This window comes from Heterocephalus glaber, unplaced genomic scaffold (assembly GCF_053883595.1).
Source record: "Heterocephalus glaber isolate CG9 unplaced genomic scaffold, H.glaber_assembly_v1.0 deba00001531, whole genome shotgun sequence".
Classification (NCBI taxonomy): domain Eukaryota; kingdom Metazoa; phylum Chordata; class Mammalia; order Rodentia; family Bathyergidae; genus Heterocephalus; species Heterocephalus glaber.
In genome coordinates, this window is record NW_028258329.1 from 6874933 (window position 1) to 6896094 (window position 21162).

The following is a 21162-nucleotide window of genomic DNA, read 5'->3' on the forward strand; positions in this document are numbered from 1 at the left end:
CTGAGGAGATAAAAAGTTATTTAACTTTCTATTTTGCTCACTTGAAGAACCAAATTCTAGATTCCATTATCTCCACACACCTCTCATGAAGTATTCCCAGAAAAAATTACATTCAAAGAAACTCTTATAACAATGCAAAACTGAATTGAAATGTAACCCATTAAAAATGTGTTCCCTAGTGGCAACTAATACCAATACTGGTGTACTATTTTGAATCGCTTTTTAAAGGGTTTAAGAAATTACAATTTGTGCTTGATCACTGTCCGAAACTATTTCAGGGCACCGTCTTGAGATAAAAATATTTTAAAAGCTAGGAAACTGCTGCAAAGAGGTTGTGTATAAACTTGAAGCTTTTATTGACAAATGCACTTAAGACAATACAAATTGCTTAGGCCTCATCTCAAAAGTTGTCAATTCAGTAGATCTCAAAAACTTGCATTTCTACAAAGTTCTCTGGTAGTGCTCATGCTACTGGTCAGGGTACCACATTTTGAAAACCACTGATTTTAATATATTCCCGCATCATCACTTTCCACCATTTGCTTTTATTTTCTAATTGATAAGTGTATCATATATTGACTCCCTATATTTTCCTTTAAGAGTTTAATTATTTCCGAATTCCCTTGTAATTTGAAAATAGGCAAGGCTGGGTGTGGTAGCACACACCTACAATCCCAGCATTCTGGAGGCTGAGGCAGGAGGATCACTGCAAGTTTGAGGCCATCCAGGGCTACAAAGTGAGTTCAAGGCCAGCCTGAACTGTATAGTGAGGCCATGTCTTAAGGAGATGAAAGGAAAGAAAGAGAAAGACAGAAGAGGGGAGGGAGGGGGGAGAGGGAGAGGGAGAGAAAGAGAAAGAGAGAGAGAAAGAAAGAAAGAGAAAAAGAGAAAGAGAAAAGGAGAAAGAGAAAGAGAAAAAGAAACAGAAGAAAGAGTAAGCAATCAAAGATAACATTAAGACGCAAAATGGCAGATTTTTTCTTCCCTTCAGAATCCAAATTATCATCTTACTTCACTTTTCACTGTGGCTCAATTTCCTCTACTATAAAGTAGATATGATAAAAGGGGTCCTACAAGATAATACAAAAGCCATTAAAGAATATCAGACCATATTAATAATTATTATCTATTATTCTTATTGTAATTATTCTAATTTTCTCTTCATTAATAAGGAAAACATTCATGATTGCTACATTATACATTACCGGTATATGTATAAAGTCTAACTTATGAAGAAACATTTCAGAATTTACTGGATTCAGTAAACGAAGAGCAAGATACAAGGATATTGTCAGAGACCTAGGTTCTGATCCAAATTCTGCCACTGAACTGCTCTGTGACTCTGGGCAAATCATTTAACTTCAAGTTTCAATTTCTACTTCTAAAACAACTAATCACGGAAGTGAAGATCTTGTAAGATACAGCAAGTGGACTTAAAAAAAATATGCTGAGGTATTCCTATGGTGAAAAAAGTCCCTATTTGGGAATGGTTCGCAAGGCATTAACAAGGGACATAACCAGCCTCTATTTAAATCCCTAAATGACAGCACAATGATCTTAACTGCCACATAAACTATTTACTGAATGTTCTTCAACGTCACTAAGTCACTTATTTAAAAAATATTCTGAGGAATATTTAAAACTTTAAATATTTTGTAAGAAGAAAAAATATGAATATAAAAATAATTTCAGGTGTTTCTTATGTAGCAGCTGCTAAAATTCTCACTCCATGCCTTTTAACACTATTTTTATTTTGATTTAGGGCTCCAAAGCTTGTACCAGTTTTAGTATAAATTCAATTTATACACGGATGTGTATGAATAATGATGACTTCTTGTATTGGTGTTTTACATTTCTAGTTTTCTAGATTCTAGGACATAACTAACATTCTTATAAAATTACATAATACAATTCACAAATTTTAAATCTTAATTTACTTAAAAGAAAATACAGGATTTGTAACAATTTCTTTGTACGTTTAAACTAAACTGCTACTTTTTGTAGGATCAAACAAAAGACTGCCACCTAGTGCTGGGAGTGTAACTCAGTGGCAGAGTGCTTGCCTACTGTCTTAGTTACTTTTCTTGTTGCCAAAATAAAATACCGGATGCCGAAAGTTAAGGGAGGAAAGGTTTATTCAGCTCACAGTTTATAGAGGTTTCAGTCCATAATCAGCTGGCTCCAAGGCAGGGTAGCACTGCAGAGAAACAGTTCACGGCTGGCAGAAGGTAGCAAACCAAAAAGAAACAACCACAGCTCTTTCTATCCCTTATGTCTTATCCAGACTACGTGGAGCAGGTAGAACTCACATCCTTAATCCTAGTGCCCTTGATCCTAGCACTGCACCACACATCAATTCTAGTGTCACACACTCTAGATCCCGGCCACCTCTGAAAAGGGGGGGGGGGAACATCTAGGCCCAAACCATAACATCTAACATGTTCAAGGCCTCAATCAATACTAGCACTGCCAAAAAAACTAATGCCACCTATCTTTGTATCAGTGCTTAATAACACAAAAAGATACTATTTACATTTTTGAGACCTTTTTAAATGTACTGTAACCTAATGAAACAGAGGAAAATAGAGCTTCTGTGTTGGTGAATGGAGCCCACACACAGGAGGGCAGTACACCTCAACTCCTTGGGATGGAGCTCTTGCCCTTGGGGCCCTTTCAGATCTAGCTGTGTGCACTCTCCATCTGGCTGTCCATCTGTACTACATATCCTTTATTTATTTATTTATTCCCCCCATTAATTTTATTGGTACATTTTAGGTATACAATACAGTTACATTCATCATTGGGATCTTGTACCATTACATGAGTCTCTTGGTTCTTATTTCTTTTCCCCTTCCCTTGCCCTCCCTTCACCCCCTCCACCCTTCTCTATTTGCAAAGACCTTGTTTACATTTTTTTCCTCTTTTCATATTTTTTCCTTTCCCTTTTTTCCCTTCCCCTACCCCTCCCAATTCCCTGCTCTTTTAGACCTTTTTTTCCTGTTAAACAATATCCGTTATACATTTTTTAAATTACAATATTAAGATCTAGGAGACATTACCACAGATTTTACAGAATTTAAAAAGATATAGAAAGCATATTACAAAAATCTTTTTTGAAATAAATTTGACAACTTCTAAGAAGTAACTTAGAAGACAAATTAGTGAAACTAACTCTGGAGGAAATATAAAATTTGAATAGCACCTATTAAAGAAAGTAAAGGGGTAGGGGTAGTGGGAGGGGCAGGGGAAAGGAAAGAGGGGAAAGGAAAAAATGATGAGAAATGGAAAAAATGGAAATAAAGTCTTTGTAAATAGGGAAGGGTGGAGGGCGTGAAGGGAGGGCTAGGAATGGGGAAAAAATAAGAACCAACATGCATTATGTAAAGGTACAATTCCCAACGAGAAATGTAATTGTGTTGTATACCTACAATGTACCAATAAAAGAATTTAATACAAAAAAAAAAGAAAGTATATTCCTAGCTTGAAAACCTACCTATATGACAACAGCAGGCTCATAAACATTTTAACTGATAAATTATATCAAACAACTAAAGCAGAAAAAAGAAGGAACACTTCTCCCCTCATTTTAGGAAATCAACATTGTGCTAATCATAAAACTGGATTAAAGATAATAGAAGAAAAAAGTATGAACATAGATAGAAATTTGTTTAACAAAACAAACTATTAGAAGTCAGATCTGGCAGTATGTAGAAAGTGGTTTTGTTATAGGGATGGCAGCGTTGGTTCAGCATTGGAAGATCCACCCCCAAAAGTAATCATTTTAACAGAGGAAAGGAGAAAGCCCCATATGATCCTGTCACTAGTTGGAGAAAGAGTACTGGACTAAATTCTATAGCTGTTCATGGTAAAAGCTATCAGGAGACTAGAAGTAGAAGAGAACCTTCTCAACAGATCAAAGATATGTACTCCATACTTCTAACAAAAACTCCTTCTATGAATGGAGACGATACAATGCTTTCTCCCTAAAGTGGGGAACAAGGGCATATACGCCTACTCTTCATCTGTCCATTAGACTTTGAAACATAGGTCTAAACCAAAATAGTCTGGCAATAAAATGACACAACTAGAATAGGATTGGCATGGCAGAAGCAAAATCTTTATATGTAGATGAAATGATCATCTACAGAGAAAATACTAAGAAATCTCTAGGAGCCCCTAGAACTTGTACTTGAATTTAGCAGGATTAGAAAACACAAGGTATATATAAAAATTCAAGTCTGTGTATACTTGCTATAAATTAAGAACTGGATATTGAAATTTAAAAGTTATGTAGGAGTACAAAGGACCCAGAAAAGCCAAAAACAAAAACAAAAACAGTGTCGGAAGACATTTAGCACCCAATTTTAAGACTTCTTCTAAAGCTACAGTAATCAAGGCAGTGTTGGTGTAAGGAAAGACATATAGATCATTTGAATAAAACAGAGAATCTAGAAATAGAATCACACATATATGGTCCACTGAGTTTTAAAAGATTATTTAACATTAGCATTTTATAGAATATAAACTGAATTCAAGAGCCGAGGAAGAGATAGTGTCTTCAGCAAACGGCACTAGAACGCCTGGTATCCGTATATAAAAAATTAACCTCAACCCTTTATTTCCATACATGAAAATAACTTGAAGGATCTATGAACCTAAATATGAAAGCCTAAAAGTACAAAACTTTTAAGAACAAATTATAAGGGAAAATATTTATGAATTCAGGGTAGGCAAGAACTACCTAGGATACAAAAAACATGATGTATAAAAGAAAAAAAATTGATGAGATTCCATCAAAATTTAGAATTTTAAATGACATCATTAAAATGAAAAGTCCTTAAACAGACCATTATTTACAATGCATATAACCTATGAGCAGAATAAAGAATTCTTAGAGCTCATTAATAGACAACCCAATTAAAATGTAGACATAAGATGATAAATAGCCAGTATAGCACAAGGAATGATGTGCAATTCTAGAATCAGAAAAATACTAATCAGTACAATAATAAGACTGAATTATACACTCATTAGGGAGATGAAGTCAAAAGTTTTAAAAGCCTTGTCATGACTTTTTCTTTTTGTTGGATTCTCCCCTTTTGCATTTAATTTGTCACACCCAATGCATTCATTCTGCTGGGTTTCCTGGGGTTGTGTTCCTCATTGTCTTTTCCTAGGGTATTGTCTAAAATTTTTTGGAGTGCCGGTTTGGTATTCATGAAGTTCCTGAGGTGCTCTTTATCATGAAAACATCTTATTTCTCCATCCATTTTGAAAGATAGTTTTGCAGGGTACATCAATCTGGGTTGGAGGCTGTTTTCCTTTAGGGTTTGCAATACATCACTCCAAGCTCTTCTTGTCTTGAGGGTTTGCATTGAGAAGTCTGCTGTGATTCTGATGGGCTTTCCTTTGTATGTGAGTTGTTTCTTTTCTCTCACTGCTTGTAGAATTTTATTCTTCTGTTGGATTTCTGGAATCCTAACTATTATATGCCTATGTGTAGATTTTTTCTGATTAAGGCTAGCTGGAGTCCTATATGCCTCACTTATCTGTATGTCAAGTTCTTTTCCCCTCCTTGAGAAGTTTTCTGCCATCACTTCTGTGAACAGTTTTTTAATGTCATCTGCACTCTCTCCTCTTTCTTCATTGACTCCAATCAGTCTTATGTTATTCTTCTTTGCATCGTCTAGCAGCTGCTGGATTGATTTATCATGTTCCCTTGCAATTTTAAAGCAATTTTTCTTTTCCTCCTCACTAACTGCAATCTTATCTTATATATGTGAAATTCTATCCTCACATTGTTTTATTCTGCTGCACAGACTTTCGATGGAGTTTTTAATCTCTTGGAAATCTGTTTGTATCTGTTTTATGGATTCCATTTGTTTCCTATGTTGGGATTCCATCATGTTCCTCAGATCCTCTATTTTTTTATCTGTGTCCTCTCTAAATTTATTAATCATGTCTTGCACCATGAGCAAAATCTTTGCTGTTATCTGAGTAATTATTTCTGATTTCATTTTTCCCAGATCCTCTTTTGTTGCCAGTTCAGAGAGTCCAGGTGGTTGAGTATCAGAGTGTTCCATCTCATTTCCCTTTGGGGTTGCTGTAGGTGATCTGGAAGTCTGTTTTTGAGGCTTGATTATGTGTCTTCTCATTTCCACGGGGGGGGGGGTGCTTCTGGCACCCCCGTGGCTCACCTTCTTTGCCCTAGGAGCTTGGGATGGCAGCAGGGGAGCTTCCTTCCGGGTGCTGGGACCGGCTTGAGCTTCACTGCCCTAGGAGCCTGGGATGGAGGTGGGGAGCTTCCTTCAGGGTGCTGGGACCGGCTGAGCTGCACTGCCCTAGGAGCCTGGGAAGGAGGCGGGGGAGCTTCCTTCCGGGTGCTGGGACCGGCTGAGCTGCACTGCCCTAGGAGCCTGGGATGGAGGCGGGGGAGCTTCCTTCCGGGTGCTGGGACCGGCTCACCTTCTTGGCCCTAGGAGCCTGGGATGGCAGTGCGGGAGCTTCCTTCCGGGAGCTGGGACCGGCTGAGCTTCACTACATATCCTTTATAATAAACTAGCAAATGTTAAGTAAGTGCTTCTCTGAGTTCTCTGAGCTGTTCTAACAAATTAATTAAATCCGAGGAGGGGGTTGGGAGATCTCTGATTTGTAGCAGTATAGGTCACAACCAACTATAGGACTAAGCCTTCATCTTATGGGATCTGACACAGGAAGACAGTGCCAGAATAGAGCTAAGAGTGTATCTGGTTGGTATCCACTGAAGAATTACTAGGGTTGTTTTTCCACCACATTTAGGTGGGTAGAGAATTATTTTGTTGTTGACTGTAACAGCAGTGAGATAAAATTCGTTTTTTTCCTTCAGAGCTACACAATTAGAAAAATAGCAACATGGTTATGTGTAATTATTACTGCACATACCTATGTATTTTCTGGGCAAAGCAGAAATAGCTGGATGAATATAAAGACGTGTTACTAATATATATGCTATATATTTTATCTTCAATTCAGTGAAATGATTGATTATATTGTTATAAACAAGATTTCCACATAATCTTTTGAGGTAAAGAGCTAAAAGAATTAAAATATTCAACACAAGTATATAGTTAATGTAAAATTTAAAATTAAAATTATTTTCACGCTTTCAAATGTTATCTTTCTAATGTTTAATGTAAATTTAAGTATTCAAATTTAAAGTAAAACTGTTTACAGAAATCTGACATCTTATTATTATAAAAATAAAACTATTTGTAATTTAAACATTCAACATCTATCTAGTTACAGTGTAATTTCATGGGTCATGCATGTTTTATTAGGTATATATATATATCCAAATTCAAGAGTAATGTGAACGGTTTAGTAAGGAAAATGATCCTCAGCCACCATGCGCAACTGTGGTCCTAGTTAGAAATGATACATTATGTCAGAAAATATTGCATGCATATACTAAGAGGAAGAATCCAACAACAGTAAATCCTTCCTCTTCCTTAGTACCTTATGCTGCTCAAATTCTTTCTGTAATCTAAACAAGGTTCCCTTTTTAGTCAATACCAGCACAGCCCAAATTTTCACAGCATTTGCTCACCATAACTTTTTGTTAAAGAGGTATGGAGACACATTTCCCTGGGACCCAAATAGTGCTAGTTATAACAACAGATATTTGGACCTTTGCTAGACATCGTAGGCAGTGGTTGAAAAGGCAATTCCCCACATATTGATATTCAAGCCTCTGTTTAATTCCTTTGCAATGACTGTGGACTGAGTCTAGTGTGAGCTGGACCTAATGATTTGCTTTTAACAAACAGAATATAGCAAAAATTATGGGATATGTTGCCTCTGAGATAAGTCATAAAGTATGTGTCTTTCATTTTGCTTGTACTCTATTGCTGTATTTGATGAAGCAGTGTGCCATACTGGCAAGAAAATATGAGTGGCTTCTGGATACTCTCCTTCAAGGAACTGAGACCCTCCGCACAACAACCCTTAAAGAAACTGAAACCTGCCAAAAACTATGCAAGTAAACTTAAAAGCAGATTCTTTCCCAGATGAGCTTTCAGATAAGATCAACGGCAATATTTTCACTGTGGCCTTGTAATAGTCTCTGAAGCAGAGGATCCAGCAAAACTTCTCTCAGGTTTCTGACCCACAGAAATAGTGACACAATAATGTGTGTTGCTCTGAGCCAGTAGTTTCTGTGGTAATTTCTTACATAGAATAGATAACTAATACACTGTGCTAGAACTGAGTACTGGAATCTCAAAAACAGAGAAATCAATACATTCTTTCCAAATCTATTCATTTTATGTCATGTTAGCACTCAGAAAGTTTCAGATTTCAGAGCATTTCAAGTCAAGGATGCTTAACCTGAACATGTACCGAAGACTCCATTTAATATGCTCAAGTTTCTAAGAGGACATTTTGGCAATATGGGGGGGAGGTCCTATTGATTTTAAAAACTAATATATGCAACTGGACATAAGTAAAGTTAGGTTAGAGGCCTGTTGAAGGTTACTGTCATTACTGGCTATATTACATAAAGACACCTTCTGAAGTTGATCACTTACAAATGTTTGTTTCTGTTTACTCCTGATTTATTCAGTCACATGAGATAGCTAAGGAGTCCCAAACCTCATGAGCAACTTCTTACACATTTATTTATGTGAAGTCTTCAGTTGGTAAAAATGTATGTCAATGGTTTATAAAACTATAAAGACTATTCTTATGGCTTGAATTAGAAATCTCTAAATAACATTCCCTTACAAAACCCACAACACACAGAAAGCTTCTCAAATATATTTGCAAACGAGTAAATGGATATCAAAAAGGATGTTTTCAATTACAACTGCTGGAACAGAAACTATGAGGAAAGAAAAAAACCCTTTTACTGATATTCTGAAAATATCCTCCAATAAGATACTTGTAGAAGTACTTAAAATGTACATGGCATACTGAAAGCTCTTTCCAAGTATTTATTGTTACTGTTTTCCTATAAACTTAGTCTGATTAACAACAATCCTTACAGACTCATCAGTGTGAGCAATTACCACCAACTGGTAAAAAGAACTCAGATATGTATAGGTACTGCTATATCATCTTCATATATCAAAGAAGCCTATGTTACAAGTTTAACAACCACTGTCTTGTACTGATGATTAACTCAGTAAGACTTTAATATACAAGAAACATGAATTAAGCCTTATTGTTTATCCTACCACAACAAATTCACTGCTTATAATCTGAAGCATCTTCTATCCATTTTTATATAAAAGTAGAACTTCATAGAAAACTACTGATAAAATTCTTATTAGCTTATATTTATAAACTACAACTAGAAAGAAAACATCAAAATCCTAACTGAAATGAAAAAGTTTTCTTTCATATTGAAAGAAAGAAAGATTGTAATACAAGAGACCACTAAAAATTTCTGGGATTTATTCTCTTACTCTGATTGGTGACCACAACAGAGATGAAGACTGAGGTAGTCTGAAAATTCTGTGTGGCTTAAACCAGACTACATTCTTCACATTCTCTATGGAAGTAAATGTTAGGTTGTGTATAGGACCGTCAGCCTCCAAGGGCCAAGAACAACAACTGCTGCAATGAAAGAGCAGAGTAGTTAGGGAGGTGGTTGCTCTTTATAACGATACCAGCTAGAATATCAATTTGCTGACATCAGCAAAGTCAACTCTTGTTTGTTTGACTTAAGGCTGTGGAGCTTTGATAAGACATAGATGTTTAGGAACAGAAGCCATTTTGAACACAGCAGGGATACTTTCCATTTCAAGAAAATACATTTATAAAGTCTCTCAGAAAACTTAAACCATTCTCTCGTTTACAAAATCGTAACATAAAATGTATTTGTAAACTGTAACAGGGAGTCTACTATACAGATCATGTTGCAATAAGTGATTATAGTATAAATACTAAATAATATGATAAAACAATTTACAAATGACATAAACATAACTGTATTAAAAATTGTAGCTAAAGCTGTAGCCATACAATTTAATCAAAGTGATCAACAAAAGCAAAATCAAAAACTTCAAATATATTTCAAAGGAGAATCACAGCATTGAGTCCTTAAAAAAAACGCTGGGTAAATCAAGTAACAGAGGTGAGTCCTACCCATAATTATGCTATACTTTTACATCTGAAACAATTAATGGCTACAAAGAAATAAAAGTTATCTTTTAATACAAGCAACAGAGTTTTTTTTATAGTAAACACTAATAAATCACTGCTCAAAAAGGAACCACTAAGGCCGAGAAATACAGGAAAAATTTAAAATGCATTTTCAGAACTGTAATATAATCCGTGGAGGCAAATGAATTAGACTATACAAGAAAATAGTAAAGTTTCTTTATCTAGCTTAATTTCAACTAGTCAATATAAAATCTAGATTAGGAGTCCATTTGTTGTCTTGTAGATGGTTTTGCATTATTTTCACATGGTTTCAGTATTTTCTCTAAGGAAATGCCTAATTTAATGAATTATTTTTTAATGTTTCAAAACAAGCCAAGGTACATATGTCTCAAGTAAATGAAAAACTCTCTTTTAAAAACAAAAAAGTAACAAAACTTGTAAATGTAAACAAAAAAGACAAAAGTAACTATGAAGCTAACTTAAAGGCTATCAGAAACAGTGAATAGAATATGAGCAAGGCAGAGCGGCACACTTCTATAATCCCAGGTACTCGGGAGGTTGAAGCAATAAGATTACAAATTCAAGGTCAGCCTGGGCAATGTATGGAGACCCTGTCTCACAAGTTTTAAATGGGCTGAAAGAGTAGCTCAGTGGTAGACCACTTGCCTAGCATAAACCAGGCTCTGGGTTCAACGCCCAATGCCATAAAAATGAATAAATAATGAACAAGGGAGGGAGGGAGGAAGAGGGGAAGAGAGAAAGAGAAAATGGAAAAGATTTTTATAAAATTCTGAAATAAAGACTAAAGGGGAAAGAACACTGGTTATCCTTTTTGATGGTTTTATTTCAAAATACATACTGAGCAGATGAAATCACTCTTGAAAAGTTCATCTTTTTCACTTAATCAGGTTGTCAGGACTAGGAGAGATACTAAAGGGGGAGTGAATAGAGAAAAAAGGGGCAAGGATTTCATCCTCCATCCAATTAAAGCACTAGTAACAAAATATTATTTATATAATTTTCTTCTCTTTCATTGGAGTTTAGAGTCGTCACTGACATGAGATGATAAATATATTAAATTATAACTCCATTCTATCCAAAAGTGAGTTTCTAAAGATACAGTTTTGTACAATACTAACTGAAAAACTCACACAAAGTAAGCAACTCTAGGTGAAATGTTATGATAATACTGGTTAAATGTCAGATTTATATAGTTAAACAGCCCAGTGTATTTTGTTTGAATGAACAGGATATGTACAAGTGGCTCATCATAAAGCAATTTTTGACCCTTCTAAGAAATAATTCAGAGAAAATACCCATTTATCCTCTGGTTTACGTTTTAGATGAGTAACATAAAAGTTAGTATTATTAAATGGATGATTAATTATTATTTGCAATTCATGCATTACTAGATATGTGTTACCTCAACAATATCCGAGTTGGTTCTGCTTTCATGAGGCTCATTGTATTCTGTATACTTGAGAAGAACTTTGTCCATATCAGTGCTGGCATACTGAAACAATTTGTTAGAGCTGTTGAAAATGATGAGCGCTATTTCACAGTCACAGAGCACACTAAGTTCATAGGCTTTCTTCATCAGTCCAAACTTTCTCTTTGTAAAAGTAACCTAGACAATCAAAGGGGAAAAAAGATACATTTTTATTAAGAGCATTAGTAGTACCTGAAAAATATAGCTACCTAAGGATGAGTCCTCTTATAAATACTGAGCCAGATTTCAAAGATGCCTAGCCTCATGCTCCACATGAGCCTTTCTCTTCCCCATTTTGCCACAAATATAGTCCTATATTTATCTTGTATGTCCAAGGGCTCTTTGGGGAAGTCTCCCTTCCTTCAAAAAGGTACTGTCTCATTGGTGTTGTGACTACAGTAAAGAAGGCAAAGAAACAGAAGAAAACAGTTGGCCAGTGATCCCTTATCATTCAGCTTAAAACTATTACCATCAAAAAACCTACATCCCTCCTCAGGTAATCCAGCATCACCCAGACTTAACTCCCTAAACAACTAAATACATGCTTCTCCTCCAACCCTAAGCTTTCTACTACCCATTCTGAAATTCAAAGCCTAGGATCAGCGAACTTTCTGATATCCTCCAATTTTTCTCACACTATTTCTCTAACTCAAACCTGCTAGCTGAAGTCCTCTCAAATAGACAGCATAAAATGTTTTCCAGTTTGTTTAAAAATATTACATCTCTTTTACAAAGGACCCTAGAAGAGAGGTAAGTCCTTCTCACTTCCTATTCTCTTCCAAATGATTTTTCCTTTCTTCCCCTTAAATACTTCAGATATTTTGAAGTTTCTGCTATTAAATCATACCACTTAATTACCTTCCTTGTGGTGAGCAAAAAGTGACAGCCCCAAATTACTCGTCCTCATACAGAATCACTTGACTTTTCTTTCCAGCTCTACTTCTCTTAGTGACATCGGCACATGTGTTTAAAAAAAAAAAAGCCAAATTCCTTGGCCTCTCAGTTCTTTTTATCTCACAACTTCCAATGATTTTAACCTCCCATACATGTTCATCACCCACTCCTATTGGCATACCTTCAACTCTGCCATCACCAATTATCACATCACCTCCAAAAATCTCAATTTCATGAAATCTACTGTCTCCTTCCCAGCTCTTCTATTTTGTATTAACTCTCTATAATTTTTTTTACCTTATCAAATCCTCCAATCTATTTACTTTCCTATGTTACTACAGGTTGATCACCCCTTGACAAAATGCTTGGGATTAAAAGTGCTTCTGGGTTGGGGTTTTTCAGATTTTGGAATATACAATGAGATATCTTGGAGACAGGACCCAGGTGTAGACACATAATTCATTTAGGTTTCATATACACCTTATATACATAGCCTGAAGGTAATCTTATACAATATTTTTAGTGCACCTGTGGTTTGACGTTATCCCATCATGTGAGATCAGGTATAAAATTTTCCACTTGTGCCATCATGTCAGTACGCAAAATGTCCATTATGATTTTGAATTTCTGGATTAGAGATGTTCAATGTGTATGTACTCTCAAATGCTTCCTTCTCTCTTTAGTTCTGGTGTTTCATCACTATTTAATTCCCTTCCAAAAACACATTATCCTCCTCTCATTAACACACTTGTTGGGCACATCCCTAACAGGAACTGAGTCCCTAAACGTATATCCAATTATACATCTACTTTAATGCAAGTAGCTGAAAATTCCTAGGAATACAAACACATATCTGATATCTCTGGTGACCATATACCTCAACACTCAATGTTGCCTGACATTCCTTATTGTTCTGTGCATTAGACCATCTTCCAAGTCAACTACATATTTCCCAAATTTTCTCCCATAACTTCACTCTGATAATCCTGCTTCAAATTATTGAAGAAACAGAGACAAATGAACAACCTCTTCTTTTCATCACCAAATCAGCTTAACTGTTTCATCTATACCTTTCCCTGTTCTTGCTTCTGATGTTATTGACATGTTTATTCCTATTCCTTACTGCATGCTTCTCCCCACGAGGGTTTTCTTCCACTCTACTAGATCAAGTTTCATAAACACATAAAGTGTTCTATCTCATTTCCTTAACTCTAGTAACCAACGCTTCTACTTGCTCTCTTATTTCAGAGCAAAAATGTTTGAAGAAATGTCTACAGTGGTCTGTGATTTCTTACCACACACTCTTTCTGTAGCCTATTACAGATGACCATTCCTCATATTCCACCCAGGCTGCTTTTGTCAATACGATCAGTGACCTTTAATTGATGCAATCAAAGTCAATGATCACTTTGGTTTTTATCTTTATACTTCAGTAGCATTTGACAAAATTAACCACATTCTTGCTTTTCAACCAGTCTATTCCAGATGTTCATGACACAACGTGCTTCACTGACTACCTGTTCTCAGTCTTTACTGCTACTTCCTATTCCTCTGCTCAAGCTTCCACATATTGAAGTATTTGCAGACTTTTGACTTGGGCTCCCTTCCCTTTTATACTCCCAGCTTTTACCTGGGACTGCATTCAGCTTCATGGATTTAAAAACAACAAATAATCACTCTTTCCATAAATTTCACCATTTCAGCAAAGGCACTATCATCCATTCAAATAACAAAAACAAAAATGCTGAATTACCTTTGATTCTTCTGTTAATAATCCATCTATCAGCAAATCGTGTTGGCTTTACCTCTAAAATACAAACTATATCCACTTCTATCTTTACTACTATCACCTTAATCAAGTTGCATCATCTCTCACCTGTATTGTTTACACAGTGATCTCACTGGCTTTCCTAACATCTACAACACTTTATAATACTTTTGCCAAGTAACTGTCAAAGAAATATTTTTCAAACATAAATCAAATGGTTTAATAGCACTGTTGGGTTTTTCACTGCACTGAAAGTAATTTCCAAACTCACTGAGCACAAAATGAAATTATCTGTTCTCTATTTACCTATCTGACCTTATTTTCTATTAATCTGCCTTATACCCAATTAAGCCACATTGGCAGGGATGTGTGCGCATGTGTGTGTGTGTGTGTGTTCGTGTTCCACAGACATCAACAACTTTCCAACTTAGGAATTTGCTACATTCCCTCTCTGTGGAAGTCATCCTTCATGGTTAACAGTAAATCTCTTATTAACGTTTATAGAAAGGCTTTATTACATAAATAAATATATCATTCTAGATAAATGCATATAAGGAATATAACATCTTTTGCTTGTCTCCTTACTTTCCCTGCATCTAACATTAAACCCCTTAATCCATATTATCAGCCTAATTATTTTATCCTATACTTTTGTACAAGATCATATAATTCCATACATGTTTTTATACACATATAATAGATTTTGAAATATTCTTTTCTTTGCTTTACTAATTTAATTATGCCTCATGGGTATGTCTCTAAGTTAAATAGCTATAGCTCTAAGCTCTCAGTTTCATAATTTTCATGTGTTATTACTTTTTAATCTTTGCTAATATGATTGCTATAAAATAAAAATCTCATTTCTTTAATATGTATTTTCCTAATTGGAAATAACATGACAAATCTTTTCTTACACTTGTTGTCATTTGGGATTTGTTTTCTCTAAACTGCCGTTCAATTATTTTCCTATAATTTGTCTTTTACTTGTCAGTGTAAGAGATTTTTATAGAGATGTATTAACCCTACTTTACCAGTACCTTTTAAAACTTTCCAATTATATATTAACCTTGTTTATATATCATTTGTCATTAAGTAGTTTTCAATTTTCATTACAGACTGCAACACTGGTTTTCAGAATCCTGGCTATATGATATCCTTATTAAAATACACTATTTAAACAGTGCAACCCAAATCATTTACTACTTGAGATGTGCCGAGATGTACTTGCTGCATTAAAATTTTGAATCTAGCAAAAGTACAGTAATTTCAAAATATTTTATTCTTTTAATATTAAACAAGAAGAAAATGAGAATGTAAAGCTCTTTGAAAGAATATTCTTACTTGGGCTGGGGATTTGGCTCAGTGGTTGGTTCCACCGCCTGCCTCGCAAGCTCGGACCTGAGTTCGATCCCCGGTACCAAAAAAAAAGAAGCTGAAGAATATTCTTACTCTAGACAGATACTTTAAAAATAAGTGAGATATTAAGAAGACACTATTAAAACATAGGCAATGCCTCTTCAGAGTATGCTTTAGGCATGATTAAAGAAAATACTTTCTCTAAAAGAATAGCTCACTATCAGTAAAAAAAAAAAAAGTCCTTCCCATGCTTTCCAAAAACATATATTCAAAAATGTATCTTCAAAATTATCCACTGAAGTGGAAGATGAAGGGATTAGCGAAAGAGGAACTTAGCTTCTAACTATCTCCTCTCCATTCCTCCAACTATAATGAGGTCAAAAAGAGGTTTTTCACCAGCCAATTTGCACAAAAATGTACTTATGGTTCAAAGATGGCAACAAAATCTATAAATTGAAAATTATAAACTTAACACAATATTCCAAGCTTTCTAAATGAGAACATTTTATTTTCAGCACTTAGTACTTTTTAAATAAAGACTTAGTATCTTTGGACTAGTTTTAGGTTGACAGGAAATTTAGGTTGACAAGAATTCCCCACAAATCCCCTGAGCTCACATATTCATATGTGGCATCCCTCCATCAACATCCCTCTGAAGAGCAGTACATTTAGTACAGCTGATGAACCTACCTGGACACATCATTATCACTCAAAGTCTATAGTTTACATCAGAATTCACTTGATGCTGTACATTCTGCAAGTTTGAATAAATGTTTATTGACATGTGTTATACACATATAGCATCAGACAGTATTTTTACTGCCTTATAATCCCACTGTCTAGATGTACCACATCATTTATTCATTCACATACTGAAAGACACCTTGGTGCTTTCAACTTTTGCCAACTATCAGGCTGCTACAAGCATTCTTATGCAGGTTTTGAGTGGACTTTAGTTTCCAACTCTTTTTGAGACAGAAAATAACAAGTTCCAACCCTTCCCCTTTCACTCTTAGAGCTAGAAGGAGGTGACAAACAGGTGTCACACATCTCCCACTTGCTCCCCATGGCCTCCTCAAGAGTGGCAGGGAGCAATGACCACTGGGCCTTCCCACTACCTCTGGATTTACTTCCCCTGTCTGACTCTAGGGTGGACTGACAGGAACTGCTGCTCAGACAAAAACAACAATGTCCCTTCCCTGCTCCATGCACCACTGCAGCCTCTCTGACCTGAGAGGGCAAAGGGGGGTGGGGCGATAGTATCTACCAAGTCCCCAAAAACCAATGGGCCATGGTGAATGGGGAGGAGACCAACAGAGAGGGAGACAGAGGGAGAGAAGGAAGAAAAAAATAAAAGGAATTAGGATATGTTATGTACATGTACCAACTCCCATGATGAATACAAATGCAATCATTATGTATATGTTTTACAAACATGTTCTAATAAAAATATTTAAATAACTTTAAAAAAACAACACAGCCAGCCTCCCTGGAGACTCTTGGAAAGTGTGGGCAATGGCAATTTCATTCCCACCATTTTTGCTAAAATGCAGGAGCCATCAATCATGCAGCCACTTCTCCCAAAGTTCAGCCAAGCTGTTACTATGACAGCTGCAGCTGCCCTGCATGCCCCACAGCCACTCCAGCAGGTATTTGCCTTGGATGCAGCAGGCTTGAATCATCTGTTCCAGATGCCTTTGAGCCTTCAGCTACTCCTGATGTCTCTGCATTGTAACCTCCAAATGATCCTTTCCCTATTAATCTGAAAGTCCTCACATTTGTCCAGGAAATATACAAAACTGCAAGTGTGAGGGCTGTTCCTGCTCTACAGAAGCAATGCTCCCTCACACTCCTCTGGTCAGTGGAGAAGGGCTCTCTCTTGTACACTACTAACCCTATGCTGCAGCAGGGGTCCCAATAAAGCCTCACTTGAGTGGTCTTACTGCCTACTTCTGACTCTTACCTGAGGTAGAGTGGGCTGAGTGGGATGCACTAAAAGGAGATGGTGACACGAGGGGCTACTTTCCCTGAAGAGCTCGAGACCTGTGGTAATCAAAGAGACTGATGGGAACTGGTAGTAAATAGTGGCAGTGATTTGCAGAGACCTGCAGTGGCCTGCAGAGAGCACCAGAAGGGCAATGGAAGCTGCTACAAGAGCTCCAGAAAGCTACCAAGGAGGCTACATAGGCCTCAGCTTCTGAGGAGCTAAGAGGAGTGACTAGAAGCCACCAAGGGCTGTACACTAAGACGCGTAAAACTGTGGGCTGGGAGCCTTCAGCACTAAGAGCCTGGAGCCACTAACATCCAGGGAGGAGCACATTGCTGATTCATAATTCCTACTCAAATTGGGCAAAAGAAAGCTCAGTCAATTGGCAACACTAGCTAAATACCAGGAGTGCAACTGCTAGCTCATATATTAAGGGTAGGTTTAGTTTTATAAGAAAGTGCTATGAGCTATGATTGATAAATTACTAGAGGCTTGGTGTAGACAAGTTTAAAAATTACAAACTCCAGAATAGCCAAAATAATACTGGAGGAAAAGTACAAAACTGGACTTCAAAACTTCCTTTAAAGCAACAGTGGTGAAACCAGTGTGGTACTGCTATGAGACAGATACATGTAACCAAAAAAACAGCCCTAAAACAGACCCACACGCGTACAGTCAACTGGTTTTTGACAAAGAATTAAAAACAATACAATGAAAAAAAGACTTCAACAAATGATGCTAGAACTGTATTCCCACATACAGTCTGTGACTGTATATGCCTCACAAAAATTAATTCAAGATGGATCATAGACTTAAAGGAAAAGGTAAAACTATAAAACACCTAGAAGTTAACACGGGAGAAAACCTAGATAATATTGGGCCTGGGAATGACTTTTATTTTTTATTTTATTTTTTTTTACAAACAAAGTATCTTTTATTCTGAATTATACAAAATCAAAACTCCAAACAAGTACTGCTTATGAGATCTACTGTTGTATTTTTAAATATGACATCATAGCTTTTTTTAAATGAGTTCACTCAAATTTTTGTCAGTATATCATTTACTTTACTGACTATAATTACCAAGTTGTAAAAACAATTATAACCATGTTAATATTTCACAGGATTTTGATGTCTGATAAGACCTGAATATTGGTCAATTTCCAACTAAAACATCAACACAGCTCTTATCCAGAGAAAATACTTTCTTCAATTTCCCAAAACAAATTATTCTGAGTTTGAAGTGAAAAAAGGCCAAGATAAAATATGAACAGAAAGAGTTTCCATTTAGTGGGATCTGAAATCAATGTGCACTTTCTAATCAAACATTTCTCCCACATGGCATTTCTACCACGTGACATTTCTGTTTTTCAGGGTCTACCAGGCCAAACCCTTTGCTGCCCTTGCTGCTTTTGCTTTGCTTTTCCCCTGTCTTCTGTCTCGTTTTGCCTTCAGCCTTTTTCTCTGCCTCTGGTTCATCCATACTGGGTACTGTCCATTCCAGTCCAGAAGAGTCTTTTTGTTTCTCTTTATCTCAGTCTCCATTTTCATGTCATCTTTTTCATCATCATTCGCCACACAGTCCATTTTCTCCTGGCATTGTTTAGGTACCACCACAGTTGCTATCTCCTGAACCTCTTTCATTAAAACATCGCAGTCTACTTTGAGTATATTTTTAAGTCAGTTGACCTCCTTTGGGGCATTCTTTTTTCTCTTTTCAGCACACATTTTTCTTTTCCACTTACTCCGTAAACTTTTAGCCATGTTTTACCAGAGAAATGAGTACGCTCACCGAAAAGAACTCACGCCAACCTGGCAAGGCCTTTTTAAAAGACAACACCAAAGACATGATCCATGATCAATGAAAGAAAAATTAATAAATTGAACTTCACTGAAATTAAAAACTTCTCAGAGAATGTCAAGAAAATGGGAAGACAAATTATGCAGTGGGACACAATATTTGCAAAAGATATTTGACACAGGACTATTATCCGTATTATATAAAGAACTCTCAAAGCTCAACAATAAGAAAATGAAAAATCTAATTTAAAAAATGTGCAAAGGATATGAATAAGTAACTTACCAAAGAAGACGTACAAGTGACAAACATATTAAGTAAGTTTCTTCACATCATACATCATCAACAAAGTGAAAACTGAAATAACACTGAGATAGTACTACACACTTATTAAAATGATGAACTCAAAAAACTCAAAACACTTAACAACAAATGCTGCTGAGGCTATGGGACAACAGGAACTCTCATTCACTGCTAGTGAGAACTCAAAATGTTACAGCCACTTTGGAAGATAGTTTGTCACTTTCTTATAAAAATAAACCTATTCTTACCTTATCTTCTAGCAACTGCATTCCTTGGTATTCTCCCAAAAGATGTGAAAATTTATATTCTCTTAAAATATCACATGGCTATTTTTATCAACTTTACTCATATTTGTCAAAAGTTGAAAGTAGATGTCCTTTACTAATGTAAATAAACAAGATGTCCTTTACTAATGTAAATAAACTATGATATATCCAGACAACAGAGTATTATTAAGCACTAACAACAAATGAGTTCTTAAATCATGAAACCTTAAATGTAGATTACTAAGCGAAAGAAGCCAATCTAAGCACATGACAGCCTGTATGATTCTAACTGTATGACATTCTAAAAAGGCAAAATTATGGATACCATAAGAATATCAATAATGTCCAGAAGTAGGAAGAAGGGAAGATGGGATGAGTAGGCAAAACAGAAGGCTTTTAGGGCAGTGAAACTATTCCACAAGACAGTAACCACTGTACATTTTTCAAAATCCCACAGATTACACAACACTAAAAGTGAATCCAAATGTAAAAAGCATGGACTCTGGATGACAATGGTGAATCACTATAGGTTCAAATGTACCACTAATGTACTATAGTGGCAACAAATGTACCATTTTGATGTAGGATGTTGTCAGCAGGAAAAGTGGGGAAGGGCAGGGAGGCAAGAAAGTACTGGAACTCTACCTCCTGCTCAGTTTTGCTGTGAACCTAAAACTGTTCTAAAAAATAGTCTATTTTAAAATGTTTTTATAAACAGGGGCTTAAAAGTATACCTTTTAATAAACTTTGGAACTGTAAAACAACACAAACAAAGTTCAGTGACTTCTTTCCCCCATCAGTAATCTACCATATGGTTTTCTTCCTATGAACTTTTTCTAACTATTGGTCTAGATTTAGAATCAATCACTGCAATAGCTACTAAAGAAGTGAAGGATCTCTAGTATGATGAAATGCAATTGTCTTTACTACACTTGTTTTTCAAAGGCATAAAATTATATAATATCCTCTTACATTACAAATATAACATGTACATGAAAGAAGCAAAATCAAAGAAAATGCATTTAACATCTACAATTTAAAGATGATTCTGTATTTTTTAGAATTTCATTTCTGACATAGCATGACAAAAATTAAAGAGACAGCATAGCAGTTTAATAATTTTTATTAAATTTAGGCAAGATGTTTGTCTTCTTCTGA

General features: G+C 35.8%; 1 protein-coding gene and 1 pseudogene across 15 annotated transcripts in view; both read right to left on the bottom strand.

Annotated features, from left to right (window-relative positions):
* The window catches only part of Mef2a (myocyte enhancer factor 2A), a 151169-nt gene that overhangs the window by 46613 nt on the left and 83394 nt on the right, over positions 1-21162 (bottom strand). For all 15 annotated transcript variants that reach the window (XM_004852690.4, XM_004852691.4, XM_004852685.4 and 12 more), the window contains one exon: positions 11567-11770. In XM_004852690.4, coding sequence (XP_004852747.1) covers positions 11567-11770 — 204 coding nt within the window. The remainder of the gene's footprint in view (positions 1-11566; positions 11771-21162) is intronic.
* On the bottom strand, positions 11804-20977 carry LOC147824849 (protein LLP homolog pseudogene; annotated as a pseudogene).